This window comes from Salminus brasiliensis, chromosome 1, assembly GCF_030463535.1.
Source record: "Salminus brasiliensis chromosome 1, fSalBra1.hap2, whole genome shotgun sequence".
Lineage (NCBI taxonomy): Eukaryota > Metazoa > Chordata > Actinopteri > Characiformes > Bryconidae > Salminus > Salminus brasiliensis.
The window spans coordinates 75,528,517-75,546,930 of NC_132878.1; the positions used below are offsets into that span (position 1 = coordinate 75,528,517).

At 40.0% G+C, this 18,414-nt stretch overlaps 2 protein-coding genes across 3 annotated transcripts in view; one reads left to right on the top strand and one right to left on the bottom strand.

The window, feature by feature from the left end:
- The window catches only part of ccdc191 (coiled-coil domain containing 191), a 24,833-nt gene extending 13,287 nt beyond the window's left edge, over positions 1-11,546 (top strand). The window contains exons 14-18 of one of the 2 annotated variants that reach the window (XM_072688893.1): positions 3,065-3,208; positions 6,570-6,722; positions 8,003-8,157; positions 9,556-9,698; positions 10,864-11,546. In XM_072688893.1, the coding sequence (XP_072544994.1) occupies positions 3,065-3,208; positions 6,570-6,722; positions 8,003-8,157; positions 9,556-9,698; positions 10,864-10,877 (609 nt within the window). In that variant the 3' untranslated portion in view covers positions 10,878-11,546. Of the gene's footprint in view, positions 1-3,064; positions 3,209-6,569; positions 6,723-8,002; positions 8,158-9,555; positions 9,985-10,863 lie in introns of those variants that run through there. The other variant, XM_072688892.1, reaches the window with a different exon arrangement.
- Positions 9,724-16,852, bottom strand: zdhhc23b (zDHHC palmitoyltransferase 23b). Its single transcript, XM_072688894.1, has 5 exons — positions 16,591-16,852; positions 15,239-15,425; positions 14,023-14,730; positions 11,909-12,076; positions 9,724-11,165 (listed from the first exon to the last, which is right to left on the bottom strand). The coding sequence occupies exons 2-5, from the start codon at positions 15,373-15,375 to the stop codon at positions 10,892-10,894; spliced, it is 1,287 nt and encodes a 428-aa protein (XP_072544995.1). The 5' UTR covers positions 15,376-15,425; positions 16,591-16,852; the 3' UTR covers positions 9,724-10,891.
- Between the last annotated feature and the right edge of the window lie 1,562 nt (positions 16,853-18,414).

Here is an 18,414-nt window from a genome sequence, read left to right on the forward strand (position 1 = left end):
AATTGGCTTTCTACAGAACAGCATAGATCATCTAATATCAATCCCCTACTGTTTCAAGCAGCACATCTTCTTCACAACAGTGAATGTAATTTCGATCAGGGTCTAGGCCCCTTCCCCTTATATGCTAAAATAATTTCCTTAGTTTTGCTTATGTTGCAGATTAGGGTCCTGTATGGATTGCCTTTGACAACAAGGCTTTGGAGCACAAATAAACAAACAATAAACACTATTGAACCGGACTGCTTTGTGCTGGAGAGGCATTATTTGTGCTGGTCCTTTTACATATACACTTTAAAATGAAAGTTTGTCAAAAAATATATAAAAATAAGTACACAAAATCTTGCCCTTTTCCCTATGCAAATGTGGTCAATTAGCCAAGATAGGTTTAGTGTCTGAAGAGAAGATTTGGTTTTTAGGTTTTTCACTGGAGCTGTGATGTTAAAATAGTTAATCAGTTAGCACTGGGCATTAAAACTGCATGCCTACATAACTATACAAAGATTTGCTTATGTGGTTTCTGATACAATACACAATATTTAGCCACTAAACTAAGAGCAAACATATAATCATTAAAATACATCATCAGTCATGTGAAAACGATTGGACGCTCCCTGAAAACCTTTTTTAATATATTTAAACATATAAACATTTGATCTTCACCTGAACAATAGTGGGAGATGGAGGTAATATACAGTGCATCCGGAAAGTATTCACAGCGCTTCACTTTTTCCACATTTTGTTAGGTCACAGCCTTATTCCAAATTGTATTAAATTAATCTCTTTCCTCAAAATTCTACACAAAATACCCCATTATGACCATGTGAAAAAAAGTTTTCTTGAGAGTTCTGAAAATTTATTAAAAATAAAAAACTAAGAAATCACATTTACGTAAGTATTCACAGCCTTCGCCATGAAGCTCAAAATTGAGCTCAGGTGCATCCTGTTTCCACTGATCATCCTTGAGATGTTTCTACAGCTTAAATGGAGTCCCCCTGTGGTAAATCCAGTTGATTGGACATGATTTGGAAAGGCACACACCTGTCTATATAAGGTCCCACAGTTGACTGCATGTCAGAGCGCAAACACCAAGCATGAAGTCAAAGGAATTGTCTGTAGACCTCCGAGACAAAATAGTCTCGAGGCACAAATCTGGGGAAGGATACAGAAAAATTTCTGCTGCTTTGAAGGTCCCAATGAGCACAGTGGCCTCCATCATCCGTAAATGGAAGAAGTTTGGAACCACCAGGACTCTTCCTAGAGTACAGAGACATCCTGGATGAAAACCTACTCCATAGCGCTCTTGACCTCAGACTGGGGCGACGGTTCATTTTTCAGCAGGACAACGATCCGAAGCACACAGCCAAGATCTCAAAGGAGTGGCTTCAGGACCACTCTGTGAATGTCCTGGAGTGGCCCAGCCAGAGCCCAGACTTGAATCCGATTGAACATCTCTGGAGAGATCTGAAAATGGCTGTGCACAGACGTCTCCCATCCAACCTGATGGAGCTTCAGAGGTACTGCAAAGAAGAATGGGCAAAACTGCCTAAAGAGAGGTGTGCCAAGCTTGTGGCATCATATTCAAAAAGACTTGAGGCTGTAGTTGCTGTCAAGGGTGGTTCTACAAAGTATTAAGCAAAGGCTGTGAATACTTATGTAAATATGATTTCTTTGTTTTTTAATTTTAATAAATTTTCAGAACTCTCAAGAAAACTTTTTTCACATGGTCATAATGGGGTATTTTGTGTAGAATTTTGAGGAAAGAGATTAATTTAATACAATTTGGAATAAGGCTGTAACCTAACAAAATGTGGAAAAAGTGAAGCGCTGTGAATACTTTCTGGATGCACTGTAAGTAAACACATAAAACAGAAAGAAATGTCTTTTAGTAATTATTTGTCAAATGTAATAAATAAAAATACTACACAGGAAAAAAGTTAGGAAAAAGTTAGCACCACATCTAAAATTAGAATCAGCAGCACAGCTTCAGATGATTTTGGAGGAGCCTGTCTTATTTAAATCTCAGACGTTTAGTTTGATTTGCTCTTGATTGGTAAAGTAAGTGATGGTGTGATCCAAAGAGCTTTCTGATGCATTCAGAAAGAAGACTGTAGATGCATGAGTCTAGGAAAAGAAGTAAAAAGATGGCCAGGTCAGGCTGTCCTAGCAAGTTCAGTCCAACAGTAGACCACAAAATGGGTAAAGAAGTGTCCTACAATCCTAAACAATCCTAAAATGTCATTGTGGGATCTACAGGTAGCTCCTGCCACAGCTAAAGTTAAAGTACATCATCTACCATCAGAAAAAGACGTGCAAGGAGGAAACCCTCAGAGCAAGACTAAGGGTTTCCAGACACAAACACCTAGACCAAGACCAGGACATCTGGAACACTGTGCTTTGGACAAACGAATCTAAAGTTTAATTATTTGGACACAGTAGAGGAGGACATGTTTGACGTAAACCAGACACAGCATTTAGAGAAAAGTAACAGTAGTTAGCTAAAGTAGCAGAATTGGCATCATTGGATATGATTCTCCTCTATGTGTGTTCAGCTGTCCAGTAGCGTTGCATTAGCTGCAGTTGGCAGGCTTCAAGTAACTTGAAGGAAGCACGTGCTAGCCTTCGCCGTCTCTGCACTGGTAGCATTGTATGATAAGGTCCAACCAGTGGGTGGGAATTGGAAGTGACTAAATTGGGGAGAAAACTAGTGAGGGCGAAGCATATTACGAGAATTTCATAAAGAAATCTGCAAGCCAGTGGTGTGAATAATGCACAAATTGCAACAGCAGAGTTTTACCCATCTGCTTCATCAAGATTCAAAAAGAATATATTCTGAAGGTGTTACTTTTTTATGTACTGCAGCGGGATACATTACTGAATACATTTAGAAAAGTGTATTCAGTATTAGGCTTAACAAGCTTGTTAACCATGTTAGCCTCGTAGCTCTGGTGTAAAATGTTGGACACCTCTGATTGAATGCATTAGAGGGGAAATTCATGTAAATTAGGTTTTTAATATGTTGCATTATGTTCACTTGAAAATGGTGTGTGTTTGTGTGCTCGTTCAGAGGGAGCTGGAGAAACAGAAGAGAATAGAACGGGAGCAGAAATTGTTGAAGCAGGCGCAAGAACACTACCACAGATCACTGCTACTGCACAGAGGCCTGGCACCATGGAAACGTCTTCTGGAGAAGAGTCACACCAATTCTCAGGTCAGCACGCACACACACACATAAATGTTTCAAAAGTTTGGAATCACTAAATATGGGTGTAACGAATCACAGAATTCAGAATTTGATTCAATACAGTTCAGTGAACACATCGAAAATAAGGAGTATCTGAAACTGTGCCTTATTTTACTTCTTCTATGTAAGTTTATTAGAGCATTCTTTTAGCATGGTATAAATAATAAATATATGAAAGGAAAAGCTAATGTGTTAGCTCCAAGCTAACACACGTAACACAAACTGTAAATACATACAGTGCTGTTAGACAGTTTGTGATCAATATTTCTGCATAAATATAACCTGAAAGGTGATCAGATGTCATACCTAAAATTAGATAAAGGCACCTGGCCTTCCCTTGTAGTTCTCAGCAAACTTTAAATAGAAATAAATTAATAATATAATTTAATTTTTTTTTTTCGTAAGTAATGACTTCCACTTTGCTATCCTTCAATGCACACTGTTCTTATTCAGTGTTTCCTTAATGGTGGACACATGAACTTTGATGTCACTCGCAAGAGAGGCTTCTTAAATATTATATTGGGATTCTTCACCATATCCTTGGAGAGATATTTGCTGGACAACCACTCCTTGGGAGAGTGGATTGGTGGAAACCAGACTCTCTCAAGCTTTCTCAAACCTCTTCCACCCAGGTTTATGTTCTTGAAATACTGTAGTGTACAATTAAGTTTGATTTAGATCTCTAATTTTCTGCAGACATACAGAAAATTGGAAAGGGTTCACAAACTTTCTAACAGCACTACTGCCAGTACATAAAGCCGCATACCAGAGAAAGAGAACATTTATGTAGTGTTACAAATTAAGATATTTAATGCAAGACATTCATATTCACCATTTGTGTCAGACACAGATAGAATTTTGCCCCTGCCTGTAACCCATCCATGCAGTGAGCACACACAGTTACAGTGAGCACACATATCCAGAGCAGTAGGCAGCCTAGGGAGCAGAGAGGGCTAAGGGCCTTGCTCAAGGACCCAACCGTGGCAGCTTGCCGAGCCCAGGTATCGACACCCACACCACTACCCCAGTAGTCCTATATCTCCTTAGCATTCTTCTCTTTTGGAGTTCAATAAATACGTCATCAGATTTTAATTTGAAATATCAGCCAAAATGGATCAAGGTTTTAGACACTGCTTCTTTGTGGACACTCATACAGTATCATCAGACCATCAAACACTTCATAAACACAAACCCACACTCACTTGAAAACCACATCTTGCCTTTCACACTGCACTGGCTCTGAGGGTTTACTGATGTATGTGGTGTACTGTTGCTTTTGCACCTGTCAAAACACCTGTTATCATGATGGATTAGGAGAGACAGGAAGTCTTGGAGAAGAAGCAGGAGAAGAGAGAAATAGAAAAGAATGGATGACACTGGATGTGTTTGAACCCTGGTTGGATTGCATACAGCAGTGACTTTCAGTCCCATGATAAGCAATGCTCTTTTCATTGATTTATATCTGTGAGAGAACTATACTCTATATCCAATTAGTTCCAAACACAGTCAGCCTTCAACAGAGGACCGTCTGCCAACCAGATGGCCCCCAAGTCCTTTTGGGAGTTAGAAAGCAGAGTTGTCCATTGAACCGTAAAGATTCATTATACACCAGTCTGTCAGGCTCCACATTCCTGCTCTGGTGTGTATGAGGTTTGCCGCTGTATCTTTTCCATGTGAAGTCACACAGAATTGTCATGTTGCAGCACACTTCGTGTACAGCACTGACACTTCACTCTGCCACAAGACGACGCTCATGTAAACATTAGCACAAAGAGGGAGGAGAGGCGTTCAACACCAACCCAGAGGAAACAATTCAGATGTGTTTCCAGTTCTTCCTCATCAAGTTTGACACATTTGAGTTTACCCACAGGGCTCTATTGAATTTTCCATTTCAAAATTCCATATTTTTTCTGTTTACCGACAATTACCTTTATGGTAATAATCAAAACTAGAGCTTGAGAGAAATGGTATCTTTCAGCAAGACAATGATCCCAAATCCAAAGCAACACAGATGTGGGTGAACAGCACAGGAATGTTCTACAATGGCCAAATCAAATCTTTAAATATTGTAGATACGTTCCAGTGTACGTTTCAGGTAATGTTCACATCCACCATCTGAATGGTGAAAAAATGTGATCTCAGAGAACGGCCAGACTGGTTCGAGCTGACAGAAAGGCTACGATAACTCAGATAACCACTCTGTAATATTGCAGTGAGCAGAAAAGCATTTTGGGTTCCACTTCTGTCAGCCAACAACAGAACGCTGTGGCTTCAGTGGACACAGGCTCACCAACACTGGACAGTTGAACACTGGAAAAACTTAGCACTCATTACATGTGTATTATGTCGTGAACTTACAGTGATTTGATTCAGAGTTATGATTCCTTCATAACTATATATAAATAGTCCATTTAATGATCTTTGGTGTGATTCAGAATAATGTTTACTTACATACCTAATGTGAAAATGTGACTGGAGGAATTATTTACAGTAGTATAATTAGGAATTCTGGAATATAGACCATAACATTAGTACTCCAAACTTTTATATTTTCGTAAAGATGGAAATTTGCTTTAATTTAATTTTTACTTTAACTGTATTTTTATATTTTTACTAAATGCTATTATAATTATTTATATAAAAGAAAACCAATAAATTGTCAATTTCAGGTGCATTTTACACATGTAAAACTAACCACTGGGCCACTATAGTCCTATAGGACCATCCAGCACATTAACAGCCAGTCATTTGTTTTAAAAGAGGACACAAACATGACAGTTAAACTTACAGTCAGTACAGAAACGAAATGCACAGGGCTAAGAGATAAAAACATTCCATTGAAAAGCGAGAATCAAAGAATCTTGTGCTGACAGTGTTCTTATCCTGAAAGCGAATGTGTAACTGGTTTGACTGTAGAGGGTAAGTTTAAATCTTTATTAAAATAAGTACAGAACTACTTCACTTTGAATAGCAGTAGGGATGAGATATGTTGTGACACACCATTAAAATATGCTGCTTTATCGTCTCTTTTGGGTTATGGCTGCACATCATGTTGTCTTTGCAGTACAGCTAATAAAATTCCTAGTCTGCTCTGGATCAAAGACTATCATGACTTTCAAGTCTGGAAACAAGGATAATTCTCAATTATACGAAACCCTGCTTTTTTTTTTTTTACACCAAACCCATCCAGCCATGGAAAAGATCCACATTAAAATTCATACTTTTCTATATGTTTCTTACCTGTGTTAAAACCCTATACCCACTGCATCCTCATGGGGTAGTCAGAACTTAGCAGCCCTGTGTAATATTTGTTTTTTTTTTTTTCCAGAAAGCTGAGGATCATCACAGTAATGTTCTCCAGAGACGATGCCTTCTGTCTTGGCTGCAGACTGCAGGCGAGGCCCTGGCTGAGAAAGAGGCCTGTTCAGACCAACTGTACCAATGCATTCTACTCAAGAGAGCTTTCTGCAGCTGGAAAAGGGTGAACACATACACACACACACATGTTTCTACACTGTCAGGATATGGGGTCATAAATATCTTTTATATAAATAGTCTATATAAATAGTCCTACATGCAATATAAATAGTGACCTCCAGAAAGACACATTTTTCCTTGATATGTCCCTCTGCTCCAGATTAAACCAGTCAGACATGATTAAGGCCCTGTGCACACATATACGAATACTTTTGAAAATATTTCCATTCACACAAAGAATGGGCATGCTAGCCTTGTATGGCATGAGAGTACCTCATAAAGAGAGACATTAAAATGTCTGGAGGACATTAATCCCAAATTACACCTTACTGCCAGTGTAATGTACTATACAAATCACAAAATTATGGATTGTAAATGTAATTAGAGCTTCATATATTTTGTAATAAAACAGTATTCATACACGGAAATCTAATGCTATCTGCGCATAGATAACGTAGTTTTATGACTTATGTAGGTCACTATATGAAAAGTAAATAGAAACATGCATGTTTTTTAAAAACACACATTGTGGAGAGTGTTTACCAAAAGCTTAATTTTCAGTGACCAAAACCAGCTATTTCGTGTAGATGGGAGGCTAAAATGCAGAGAAAAACATCGTTTTTTTAAATGTTTATAGTACACAATCCAGACTTTAATTTAAAGGCATTTGCAGACATTTCAGTTTAACCATGTTGAAATTACAACACTTTCTTAGAGTCCCCATTATTTCAAGGCATCATAATGTTTTGAACTGTTGGCTTCACATGTGTTTATGATTACTGAAGTGTGTTTCATTGCTTTATGACTGCAGACACAAGGTACACAAGGCTTGCTTCTAAGCTTTTCAAGAAGTTGCCATTGTTCAACATGAGCGTAAGAGCTGTCCCACTGGGGTTATTAGTCAGTGTTAAAGTGTGGGGCAGAGGGACCTATCAGGGGAAAAATGTGTCTTCGTCCCATACATTATTAAGATATAAGTGTCTATGTTTGAATAGCAATAAGCCACAAATGTAGATTATGTCTCATGAACACAGTACTGTGAAAACGAATTTCATATCTTTTATTGAAGGATACACCTATCTATCTTGAACATCTATATCACTGAACGTGCGATCTCCTTATGACATGGCCAGCGTTTACATGGCTGCGCCAATCAGGAGCACCCATATATATATATATATATATATATATATATATATATATATATATATATATATATATATATATATATATAAAATCCATAATTCCTACTGCTGATTGCTAATTGATTCCTCTGTGTTTCAGTTTAAGCATCTGCAGTGTGTCCTGGAGGCAAGGGCTGAGCACTTCTATAGGGCTCAGACTCTCAAGAAGGTTTTCATGGCTCTGCTGGATCATGCAACCCACCAGAGATTGCTGGCCTGGAACAGAGAGCAGCAGGCTGAAGAGCACAATGCCAGGTCAGCATTGCAGAATTCACTACAGCTATGGTGCCTGTCTCTGTTGTGAGGATTGCGTCATATACTGTTCAAAAAGCCAATTATTTCTTCACTTGAGGTTTGCTTTTCAACTCTCATAAAGCAGAGAAAAGGCTGAAGTATGCAGCATGTGATAACGGCAGCCCTACTGCAAATAAAGATTTGGGGACATGTACATTTTCTGAAGTTTGAAAGAGTTTGAAAGAACTCTACATATTAAATACTAACCAGGTTTATTTTGAGATAAAACAATATATGTGCAAAAAGTTGTTAAAAAAGCCATCATCAAAAGAAAACCTTTCTTTCTTCTGTACACTTTCTTCAAACAGGTATTTTCAGGTATTCTTGGCTATATGAAAACAGTTGTATAGACGTTCTGCTAGCTGAGTTTTAGGGGTGTATATAAGGGGTGCATTAATCTTTATGGCCAATGTCTGATGTCTGTAACATTGCAGATGGCAGATTTATTAGCCTTTTTTTTACCTGAAGCTCACGCCGTGTGAGGTAAATGAACACAAGAAACACACCAGCAATACTTTGTGTTAGCCAAAGTACACAAATAACAGTATTTACTCTTTAAAGCAACATTATGTAGCATTTGTAGCTTAAAAAACAGCTTCTAAATCATACTGATGCTCCACTGAAATGTGCCTTTATCGTTGCTACTCTTGGCTCAGAACACTGCTAAGTGCTCGAAGCCACTTTAGTGAAGCAGGCAGGATAATGCACGATATGGGTAGAGCTGGACATCGTTATACTGCACAGGCGCAAGACCTGTGGTTGCTCAACTTTTGGGAGACATTGCACTGTCCATTTTGTCTATGGTCACTGTCTTGTCCAGGAATGTGTGTTTTTTTAGTTGTAGCTCAAAGTGTGAATTTTACTTTCTGACTGAAGGGGGAACCCAGGAGCAAAAAAAATAGACTTGCATAGACTATTCTTAACATGATTTTAAAAAGTGCTACATTAAAAGGCTAAAAGGTTGTTTAATGCATTCTTATTTAGAAGTCCCAAAAGCATTCAAATACTGTGCACTTACCAGACTCACATTACTGAGGTGAATGATTCTCACTGGTCCTCAGGGACAACCAAATTGTCCACATTTTTACTCTATCCCTGTGTGACAAGTTGGGTTGGAGCAAGATGTCTATTTCAAATATTAGTCATTAAGTATACTGTACTACTGTTACTGTAATATCTTTAAATGAACCTGGTTAGTTAAGGAAAATTTGTTGATTACTTATTCCTCAAAACTGCAGGCTTATTATTCTGAAACTATTACAATGTTTATTATGAGAGTAAAAAAGGAGTCAAAAGCATTTTGTCCCCAGACTTTTGACAGGCAGTCTAAGAACAGACCATGTACTGTGTGTCCTGCAGGCGGGCAGTGCGGAGGTGTTTTTCTGGCTGGAGACGTCTGCCAGCCGCCTTGCGGGAGGAGAGAGAAAGAGAGGTGCGCAGAGAACGGCTCAGGCGCAAAGTAGCCGAGATTCTCCCCGACTTTCGTTCATCGCCTGTGAATGGTTTGTGGAGCCCAGCACCATCCCATTAACACACACATTCATACTCATCCATTTTTATCTCTCTGCCTGAGGATTGTCATTTTCTGGAATTCAAAGCACACAGGTTCACCACAGTCCCGAGTGCAGCTAATGTTCCAGGGGAGCTTACATGAAAAAGACATTCCATCTGTGCAGTTTAGCTTAGCTTATCTCTTTTATTTCTCCTTCCATCAGTCAGAATTAAAACGAGCAGCTTGTCACTGATGTATCATGGCTTCACAGATCAAAATTAAACCTAGAAACACTGTGTGGTTGAGACAGACCAAATCTGTGCTTTTCTGTGAAGTTGTGTCTTTTGTTTTTTTTTTTTTCTGAAGGCTCTGAATGGATGAAGCCCCCTTTTGAATCACAGATGTGATGGTAATCATTGTGACCTGATTCTCTAAGCGGTGCAGCTTGACGAGCTGTTTGATTAATATCAAAGACTCGTCCCTAGTTGAAGAATATTAAAAAAAAACACACAAAACACATACGTCCTCACAAATGTCCTCTGACAACATCTGTTTTCCCCTACAAATAGAACATTCAGCATGCCATTATCTGAGTTTTAAAGCTGTCTGGTAATTCTGCACATGGACACATTGTTGTGCTGTCTTTTTTATGTCCCGGCAAGGCACTAAATCATGTTGGTTCATAAAACTATGTGTACATGACACTGACAAACACTTAAAATTCTGCAGAGCGGAGAGAGTGCATCAACACAGAACAGCTCTGAGGATAAGGTGTCCAGGATGATGTTACATCCACAGCATGGTTTCATGTCATTGTATATGGCTTATGACTCACATGGTTGACGGGCCAGGTGGGTAATTAGCTACATGACTGGCAGATTACCTCCCATGTCCTCGTCGTTTACTTGCAACGATGATGCATTGTGATTCGGATACAACCAGATGAATTATGGCTTAATACTGCCATCTAGTGGATTAAAAAAGATAGCTACCACCTTTCTGTCACAACTAATTTGGCTCATCAATACCTTTGATGTCTGTCTACACTTTTGTCGAGATCATCAGGGTAATAAAGCCGACCTTGGGACAGCAATTAATTAGTGTGCGAGCTAACCTTGAATACAAAGAACACATGAATGCTGTTCATTGTCCTCAATATGTCTCCATTTCTTAAGGCCCCGTCCCTTAGCCGGGTCACTAACTCTACACCAGATCAGTTGGTTTGAGGGCGGATGGCTCCAGCGCCTCGCTCATGGTCAGGAACTCTATCCAGTTTCCACGGAAGCCTCTCGAGTAGACCCCCGTGTCGATGACAAGGCCCCAGAGGAGACTGCGTCCTGCTTTGTCCCTCAGAGCGACCCGAGCCTCGCGCTCCGTCACGTTGTAGCTGACGTTGATGAGCTGGAGAACCAGCAGGTGGAGCAGCCCTCCTGTGACAATACTGCTGTACCAGGCACAGGTGAAGCACAAGGCAGAACTGGAGAAAGACAGAGAGTTAGGCTGCTGATGGCAAGGCAAATACCCAGTCTCCCTTTTATGCTTTACATTTACATTCACTGCATTTAGTTATTCAGGTGCAGTCATGTCATGACAACAAGTTACTTTGAGGGCATAGATTATTTTAATTGTCAGATCTTTAAACAGCTGCTTAGTGGAGCCCATGTCCGATGAGTTTGAGGAGTCAGGGAATGTATGAGCTTGGAAATCAACCCTAAAAATCTTGTAGAAAGTCTTCCCTGGACAGTAGAGACAGTTACTCCAACAAAAGCAGGACAAACTATTTTTAATACTCTTGATTTTGGAAGAAATATTGAATGAGCAGGTGTACCAATATGTTTGCCCATATAATGTATTTAATTTGGGAAGTTAAATTGTAACACTGTGGTAAAACTAGCCCTGCTGTGCGAGTCTCAGTATGTGCAGAAATCATTTGCAGATTATGGTCATGTTCATCTAGAACCTGTGAAATTACATAAAACGTGTTATTTGTTCTCCGTTCATCCAAACACTTAGGTAATACTGAGACTCTGGAGCACCTGTGCTGTGTGCACATATTTTTGCCTACTTTTCAAGTCTGGGCCAGGTGGAGGCCAGCATCAAATCTCCAAGGAACTGCAGAAGACAGGCCTTTGACAAATGCAACCTAAACTTGCAGCATTTTCTCTAAATATTCAGCAGGGTGAGAGCATTTAAGTTGAAAGTTTAGCATCTGTGCCACACCTGTATTGGCTGTAGACATCAGGGCAGTAGAGCAGGGCAGTCAGTGTGCTCTGTGTGGGACACACACTGCGCAGAACCAGGCTGATCCCATACAACGAAGTCGACAGGAAGAGAAGGAGCATCAGAAGAAAGCTGCGGTGATTGGCCTGGCCCACACAGCTGTTAATCCTGCCAGAGCAGTGACCAACACAAGTCAGACACAAGAAAAATTACTACACTGTGTTTACACTTTTTTTTTTTAGCACTGATACGGAAGTAATTAGCTAATTGTCCATATAAGACAATATAAAAAAAATCCATATAGAACACCATCTTTGTATCATTTGTGAAACTCACACAATGCAGATTCAGGTAGATCTGAAGTTTCATGGCTGATGGACCAGATTAAAGGAACAGTTTGGTGAAAAATCTAATTGGCACAATTCTCCCCTTGCCCCAGATGTATTCAGGTGCTATAATGCAAATATGGCTTGCAAGAAATGGAAGCTTAGATCTCATCAATAAATGGTCTTCCAGTCGTCTTGACGGCTGGATTTTATTCACATTATTGTTCATTTGTACGGAGAACATTGTGTGAACCAGTATGTTTAAAAATACAAAACTCCAGATGGTTTGAGGCAAGTGTATGATTTAAGCATTCAGTTTTTGTGAAGCCTGGTGTACCTGGGCTATCATTACCATCAGCCTCTTAGCTCCCAAAGAAGCAAACTTCAGATGACATTTGGAGTGCGGGGTAAAACTCCATAAGGTTTAGTTGTGCAGAACTAGTCCTTAGATATACTAACACTAACACAATTTCAAGAAATCTAGTATTGATATCTGATTAATATGTTTCATACAGTTGCATCTTTAGTCAACAACTAGAGATTCAATTAGCAAATACACCAAACAGTCATAACATTAGCACCACTGAGAGGTGAAGTGGAAAAAAACACTGATTATCTGATAACTCTGATATCTTATACTAAGGCCCCACCTCACAACTTGCAGGACTTAAAGGCTCTGCTACTAGATACCTCCTTTAGGGGTCTTGTGGACTTCATGCATCAAATGTTCCAACTCAATATTAGGCAGGTGGTTTAAATGTTATGACGGATCAATGCAAGTTATCCAGTTGACCTCAATGCTGATTAAGAATTTTAACATCAACAATTTTTTAATATTTAAGAATTTTCATTCAAACAGGGATACTAACTCAGTGCACTTTATCAACACATAAACAAATGAAGTGATCCTCAGATATGAGTGATTCTGTAGGACTAGGAGGTCACGTATTTTAATCGCTTTTAATTAGGGCCCGTCTAGTTGAATACTGAAATTAAAAAGGTAAGATTTCTGAAAAAACATAAATGTTAACCAAAATAAGTTGATGTGGTCAAAAATTACAGACTCCAGTTGTTAGTTAAACAGTGTTTTACTGACTAAGGCAGTCAGTTGTCAATTTCTTAAACAGCAGAAACACAAAGTAATTCATAAATATATATCAAATCATTTATAAATAACTGTAGAACTTCTAAAAGTGTGTAAATTACACAAACAAGCACAACAAACAAGTCTGCGCGCACACACACTCTAGTATTTGCGTGCTTTGACAAAGAGGTTCTATTCATAGACTTAAGCTGTGCTTTTTTTTTTTTTTTCCATTAACAGCAATAAATGGCTGAAAATCTATGTTTTTAATCAGGCCCTACTTTTAATGTCTGTGACATAAGCAGCCATTTGGAAAACATAATGAAAGGACAGATTATCCACTGAGAAAACCACATCTGCTGAATGGAACTAGTAATGCACCGATGTGATAAACTGGATTGATACTGGCATCAATACTGCTCTATTAAACGGACTGGAACATTGGTGAGGACAATGTGAAGTACTGTATATAATACTGTTTTAGTCCTTTTCCTTACTTTTCTAAAATTGATCAATTTTATTTGTAATCCAAATAAGTGTGTTGTTGTATACCTGTACAGTATCCTCTCCTGCATATTTATGTTTGTGTATGTTGCTACTACGAGCTTGAGCACTGATATTGGACACTACCCTGAATTCAGAGGCCAGAATTAGCATCAGAAGAAAAAAAAAAATGGATTGTTGCATCCCTACACAGAACCCACCAGACACAGTGGTGGTCCAGCCGCAGAACGCAAGCCCCGCAGATCCTGCAGTGTCCCGCTCTCGGGGGTTTCACCACCCTACAAATCGGACACCAGTTCTTCTTCACGGTGTCCTTTTGGAGTGCGCCACCTGGATCTGTATTGGATTCAGCCTTCTGCTCTGGAGGAGTCCCATGATTGGCTATCACCACCTGATGCCATGAGCCATTGTGGTAGGTGGAGTCTATGTCCGGTGGAGGGGTGTGATAGGTCACTGTGCTGTGAGTGTCAGAGGGGCAGGGTCTGACATAGCCCGGCCCTCTCTTGGTATGTATGAGGGCAATGAGCGTGAGGGCGACACCAGTGGTCACGGAACCCACCTGCAGATAACTGACGTCGCCTTGTGGAACAACCTCCGAGAGGAAGAGGTAGTACATGTAGAAGAGTGAAAAAAGTGCAAGGCTGAGGAAGAACAGAGTGCGCCCTTTCTTGCGGTGGGTGAAGTAGTAATACCAAAGTACTATGACAGGCAGCGCCGTTAGGACCACAATACCCAGCAGGTAATGCAGAGCAGCAATGTGCAAGAGGACAGGAAGCAGGACAAGAGGTGGGATCAAAGACAGGTCAACTTGCTTAGCCCCTGAAATCCAGGGCACTCGCAGGCGATCGGTCACCACATCCGACACTCGAGACAGAGAATCTGGCTTTTGGGGCTCTCTCTTCATCCACCTGTGAAATGCAAGAGAACATGGTTAAAATATGAGCAGATTATCTGCATATTAAAAGTTGTAAGAGCATCAGAGATCAATCGGGTACTGAGGTTAGATGATTAGCTCTGGATCACAATTCGCACTCTAGCTCAACATAACAAGGTTACTGAATGGAGTTCCACTGCTCTACAGCCCAGTGCTGGGGACTTTATACCCCTCTGGGCTACACTTGGCATTGGGCACATTAGCCTTAGGCTCATGTGCAGCTGCTCCAGAGGGTCCCTTTCCACTGGCAGAGGAAATAGAAGTGTGTCTGGATACTTTGGGCATACTCAGGTCCTCCATCCAAGTTGTGCAACATGTGCTTGCTCTGTCTGTTATTTACATAAATTGGATATAAATGTGTCCCTCAAAACACAAAATCAACACCCTAATTAAATCTATCCCCCCCACCCCCCCACCCCCCCCACCACCACCACCCCCCCCACCACCGTCACCGTCACCATCACAAGGAGCTCCTCCCTCACCTGTCACAGGCCTCGTCCAGATCCTCACAGTCGCAGCAGCATGCTGCCATATGGCTCCGTCCGCCATGTCGATCCACATACTCACAGCAGCACAGTGGATCGTCCTGCTCCAAGGCCTTTTTGGCTCTCTTCTTCATGACGGCCTTGGCTCATCCGACAAGCACAAGCTCGGAAGGACAGCATCCACCTGCGGAGAAGCAAGTGGACAGTGGACATAAAGTGGGCAGCTTGTTTACAACCTTCAGCCTCATCAATTATACAACCATGACTGACTTGAGGGCTTCAATTTCACATTGAGGTCCTAAATAATGTAACCCAAGGAACGCAGTTACAAAGTCCAGGCAGCAGTCAGAGAACTTGACTGCACTGGGCTGCAGATGATACCCCTTAACCCAAACACCCCCCTCCCAGGGAATGCATCACCTATACAAAGTCATCAAGAGTGCCATTCTCTTCAAAGCTTCCATCATTAAGAGACAAAATACACACACACACAAACATATACATACACATTATATATATATATATATATATATATATATATATATATATATATATATATATATGTGTGTGTGTGTGTGTGTGTAAATACAGACCTCCTTGGTGCATTTTTAGTACTACCCCACCTGAATGACATTTAAAGGCCCTTCTCAGGACAGTTAAATTTAAGGGTTGGGCAGAAACCTGGAGGGCACAACAATTGCCCCGCTTAATGTCCCCTTATTGGTTAGTACCACAAGCCTACAGGGCACAATCTACCTCAGTCAAGGTCAAGAGCACCCAGGGGATCCACTAACCCAAGTTAGCATTGGGACAACCCTAGCAGTAAATGCCACAAACAGGAAGGATGATGAGTGTCTGTGAATGGCTGCATCTCTATGGTGAAACCAGTAGAGCTAATGTAGGAATGCTTTGCCTTTAGAACCGTGGTTCCCAACCCTGTTCCTGGAGGAGTCCCTGCCCTGCAACACAGTCAGTGCTTATTCATTAGCTGATTCACTGGATCAGGTGTTTTAGGGTTAGTGTAAACACTAAAATGGGTTATAAGCTGTGTGTAAGCTTGAGGTGTGGACGAATACGCATATCAATTACTTATGACCTGTTTTCTGACCTACCAAGTTGGAAGGTGGGACTTAGCCTTCCAGTCTGGAAAGTTGCTGGAGATGTTTTGAGGAGGAGCTGCTGCTGCTGCTGCCGCCGTTGTATTTCCTGGTTTCCTGAACTGCATATCCAGCCCTATTTAAGCCGCGTTTCTTTACAAGACATTTTCTCTGACTACCACTTCTTTCATAAGCAACGTCTGTGTTTACTAGCAGCAGTATAGCACCACATTTTACTAAATCGTCGCCTACCTGTTTGCTGTGCTCTGCGAACCAGTTCGTCCGGAAACGGCTCAGCCTCCCAGTCAGTCAGCCAGCCCGGAACCTTCCAGCTTTTCCCCGGAGAGGCAGAGTTACACGACCCCGCGGTGCTTTAAGGACATGGTAGCCGCTCCACGGCGCCCTCAGGTCGATCTAGGTCTCAGTGAAAACTCCGCCAACACTGACCGGAGTCTCCACAAAAGCCGCTCGTGACGGACGCGTGGCCGGTGTGCTGGGTCTCCTGCCAGCTCCGTGTATCTGCTCGTATGGAGAGTGGTGGGGTTGCCAGATCCCCTCGTTCAAATCCACCCTTCAAATTTCACCATCATTGTTTAGTTTAAGATTAAATGTCAAATCAAATCAAATCAAATCAAATTTTATTTGTCACATACATAGTCATACACAGTATAACTTGCAGTGAAATGCTTTTATGACAGTCTGCCCACATCAAAGCTATACAATAAAGATCTACATTTAAACTTAACTAAACCTTAACTTAATGAAGTAAAGTGCAAAAGAAAAATAAAATAAATATTTAAGTTAAAAAAATAAAATATAAAAATATGAAAATATAGAAATATAAGCAAAAATAAATAAATAAAATTTAAAAAATACAAATATATATACACAGATGAAATAGTGCATGTCTGTGTGTGTGTGTGTGTGTATATATATATATATATATATATGTATACATATGTAGAATGTCGAACCTGTTCTCTTTTAAATATGGATGTACCGACATATATGCACTGTTTAATATGCAGTTTTATACATAATATGTGTGTATTGCATTTATTCAGTAAAAACTAGCTTTAGGCAAAAGTTCAAAGTTAAGTTAGTAGTTATGAACAAATGGTTGGAAACATCTCGAAACCAAACAAGGTAAATTCCACCATTTTTTTTTAGTTTTTGACTAATTTAAGATATAAGCAACGCCATTGTTTGTGAAACTGTCTTATATTTTGTGTTTATGTAAAAAATGGTATTTAAAAAATAAATGAAACGTTTTGTATTACAATTCTCTGCATATACCTCTGAAAATGTTTCAGGTGTACACCTTCTCAAAAGTTTTACGAAAATCTCTCAAACATCAGAAAGCATATTTATGCAGTGGCTTTTATGTGATGTGGCTTTTATCGGCAGTAAACCCTCGAAACATCTGGTTCCATTACAACCACTTTGAACAATTCTGTGAACAAAAACAGCAATTTCATATCAAACAGCTGGAGCAGGTTTATTCCTTAACCATTTAATCGTGCAGAAAAAAATAAAAATTATTTCTGCTTGAAATTGTTTTCTTTGAACTTGAAGTTCAAAGAAAAAAAATCTCGTTTAAACTTTTAGCTTTAGAATTTGTAGCACTTGTGTGAAAGGACTAAAAACATGATCACAATTATAATAAAATAGTATAATAAAATAATAGTGTTTTTACAAAATGTTTGTGCGTGGTCTGAATGTTTCAGAATAAACAAAATGTGAACATGTATCTCCAGAATGGTGATTTTACAGAAGAAGGCAAAAAAGCTCTTTACTTTCAATGTTTATTTCGAGTAATTTAGAGCATTTCTATTGGTCCGTTCATCCAGAATTACTCACACCGTGTACGGAGGAGCTCAGATACATGTTTTTCATTGGACAGCAGCGAGACGAGGATGGCATGAGGCGTATGACATCATGAGGAGTTTCTCCCAATATGGCAACACTAACAGGGACGCTGCCTGTTTAGTCTTTTGACGTCAATGCAGACCTGCGCTCTCATGTTCAGAGGTGAAGCTGTACCGCGTCCTCACGACGCCGCAGTAAGACATACAC

Bases quoted from the DNA above. Each gene is read 5' to 3' on its own strand.
- zdhhc23b (XM_072688894.1), bottom strand. From the start codon at position 15,375: ATGAAGAAGAGAGCCAAAAAGGCCTTGGAGCAGGACGATCCACTGTGC. The intron at 12,077-14,022 runs GTGGGTTCTGTG...CTGCTCTGGCAG, and splicing joins CTGGACCACCACTGTGTCTG to GATTAACAGCTGTGTGGGCC. The intron at 11,166-11,908 runs GTGTGGCACAGA...GTCTTTCTCCAG, and splicing joins GATGTCTACAGCCAATACAG to TTCTGCCTTGTGCTTCACCT.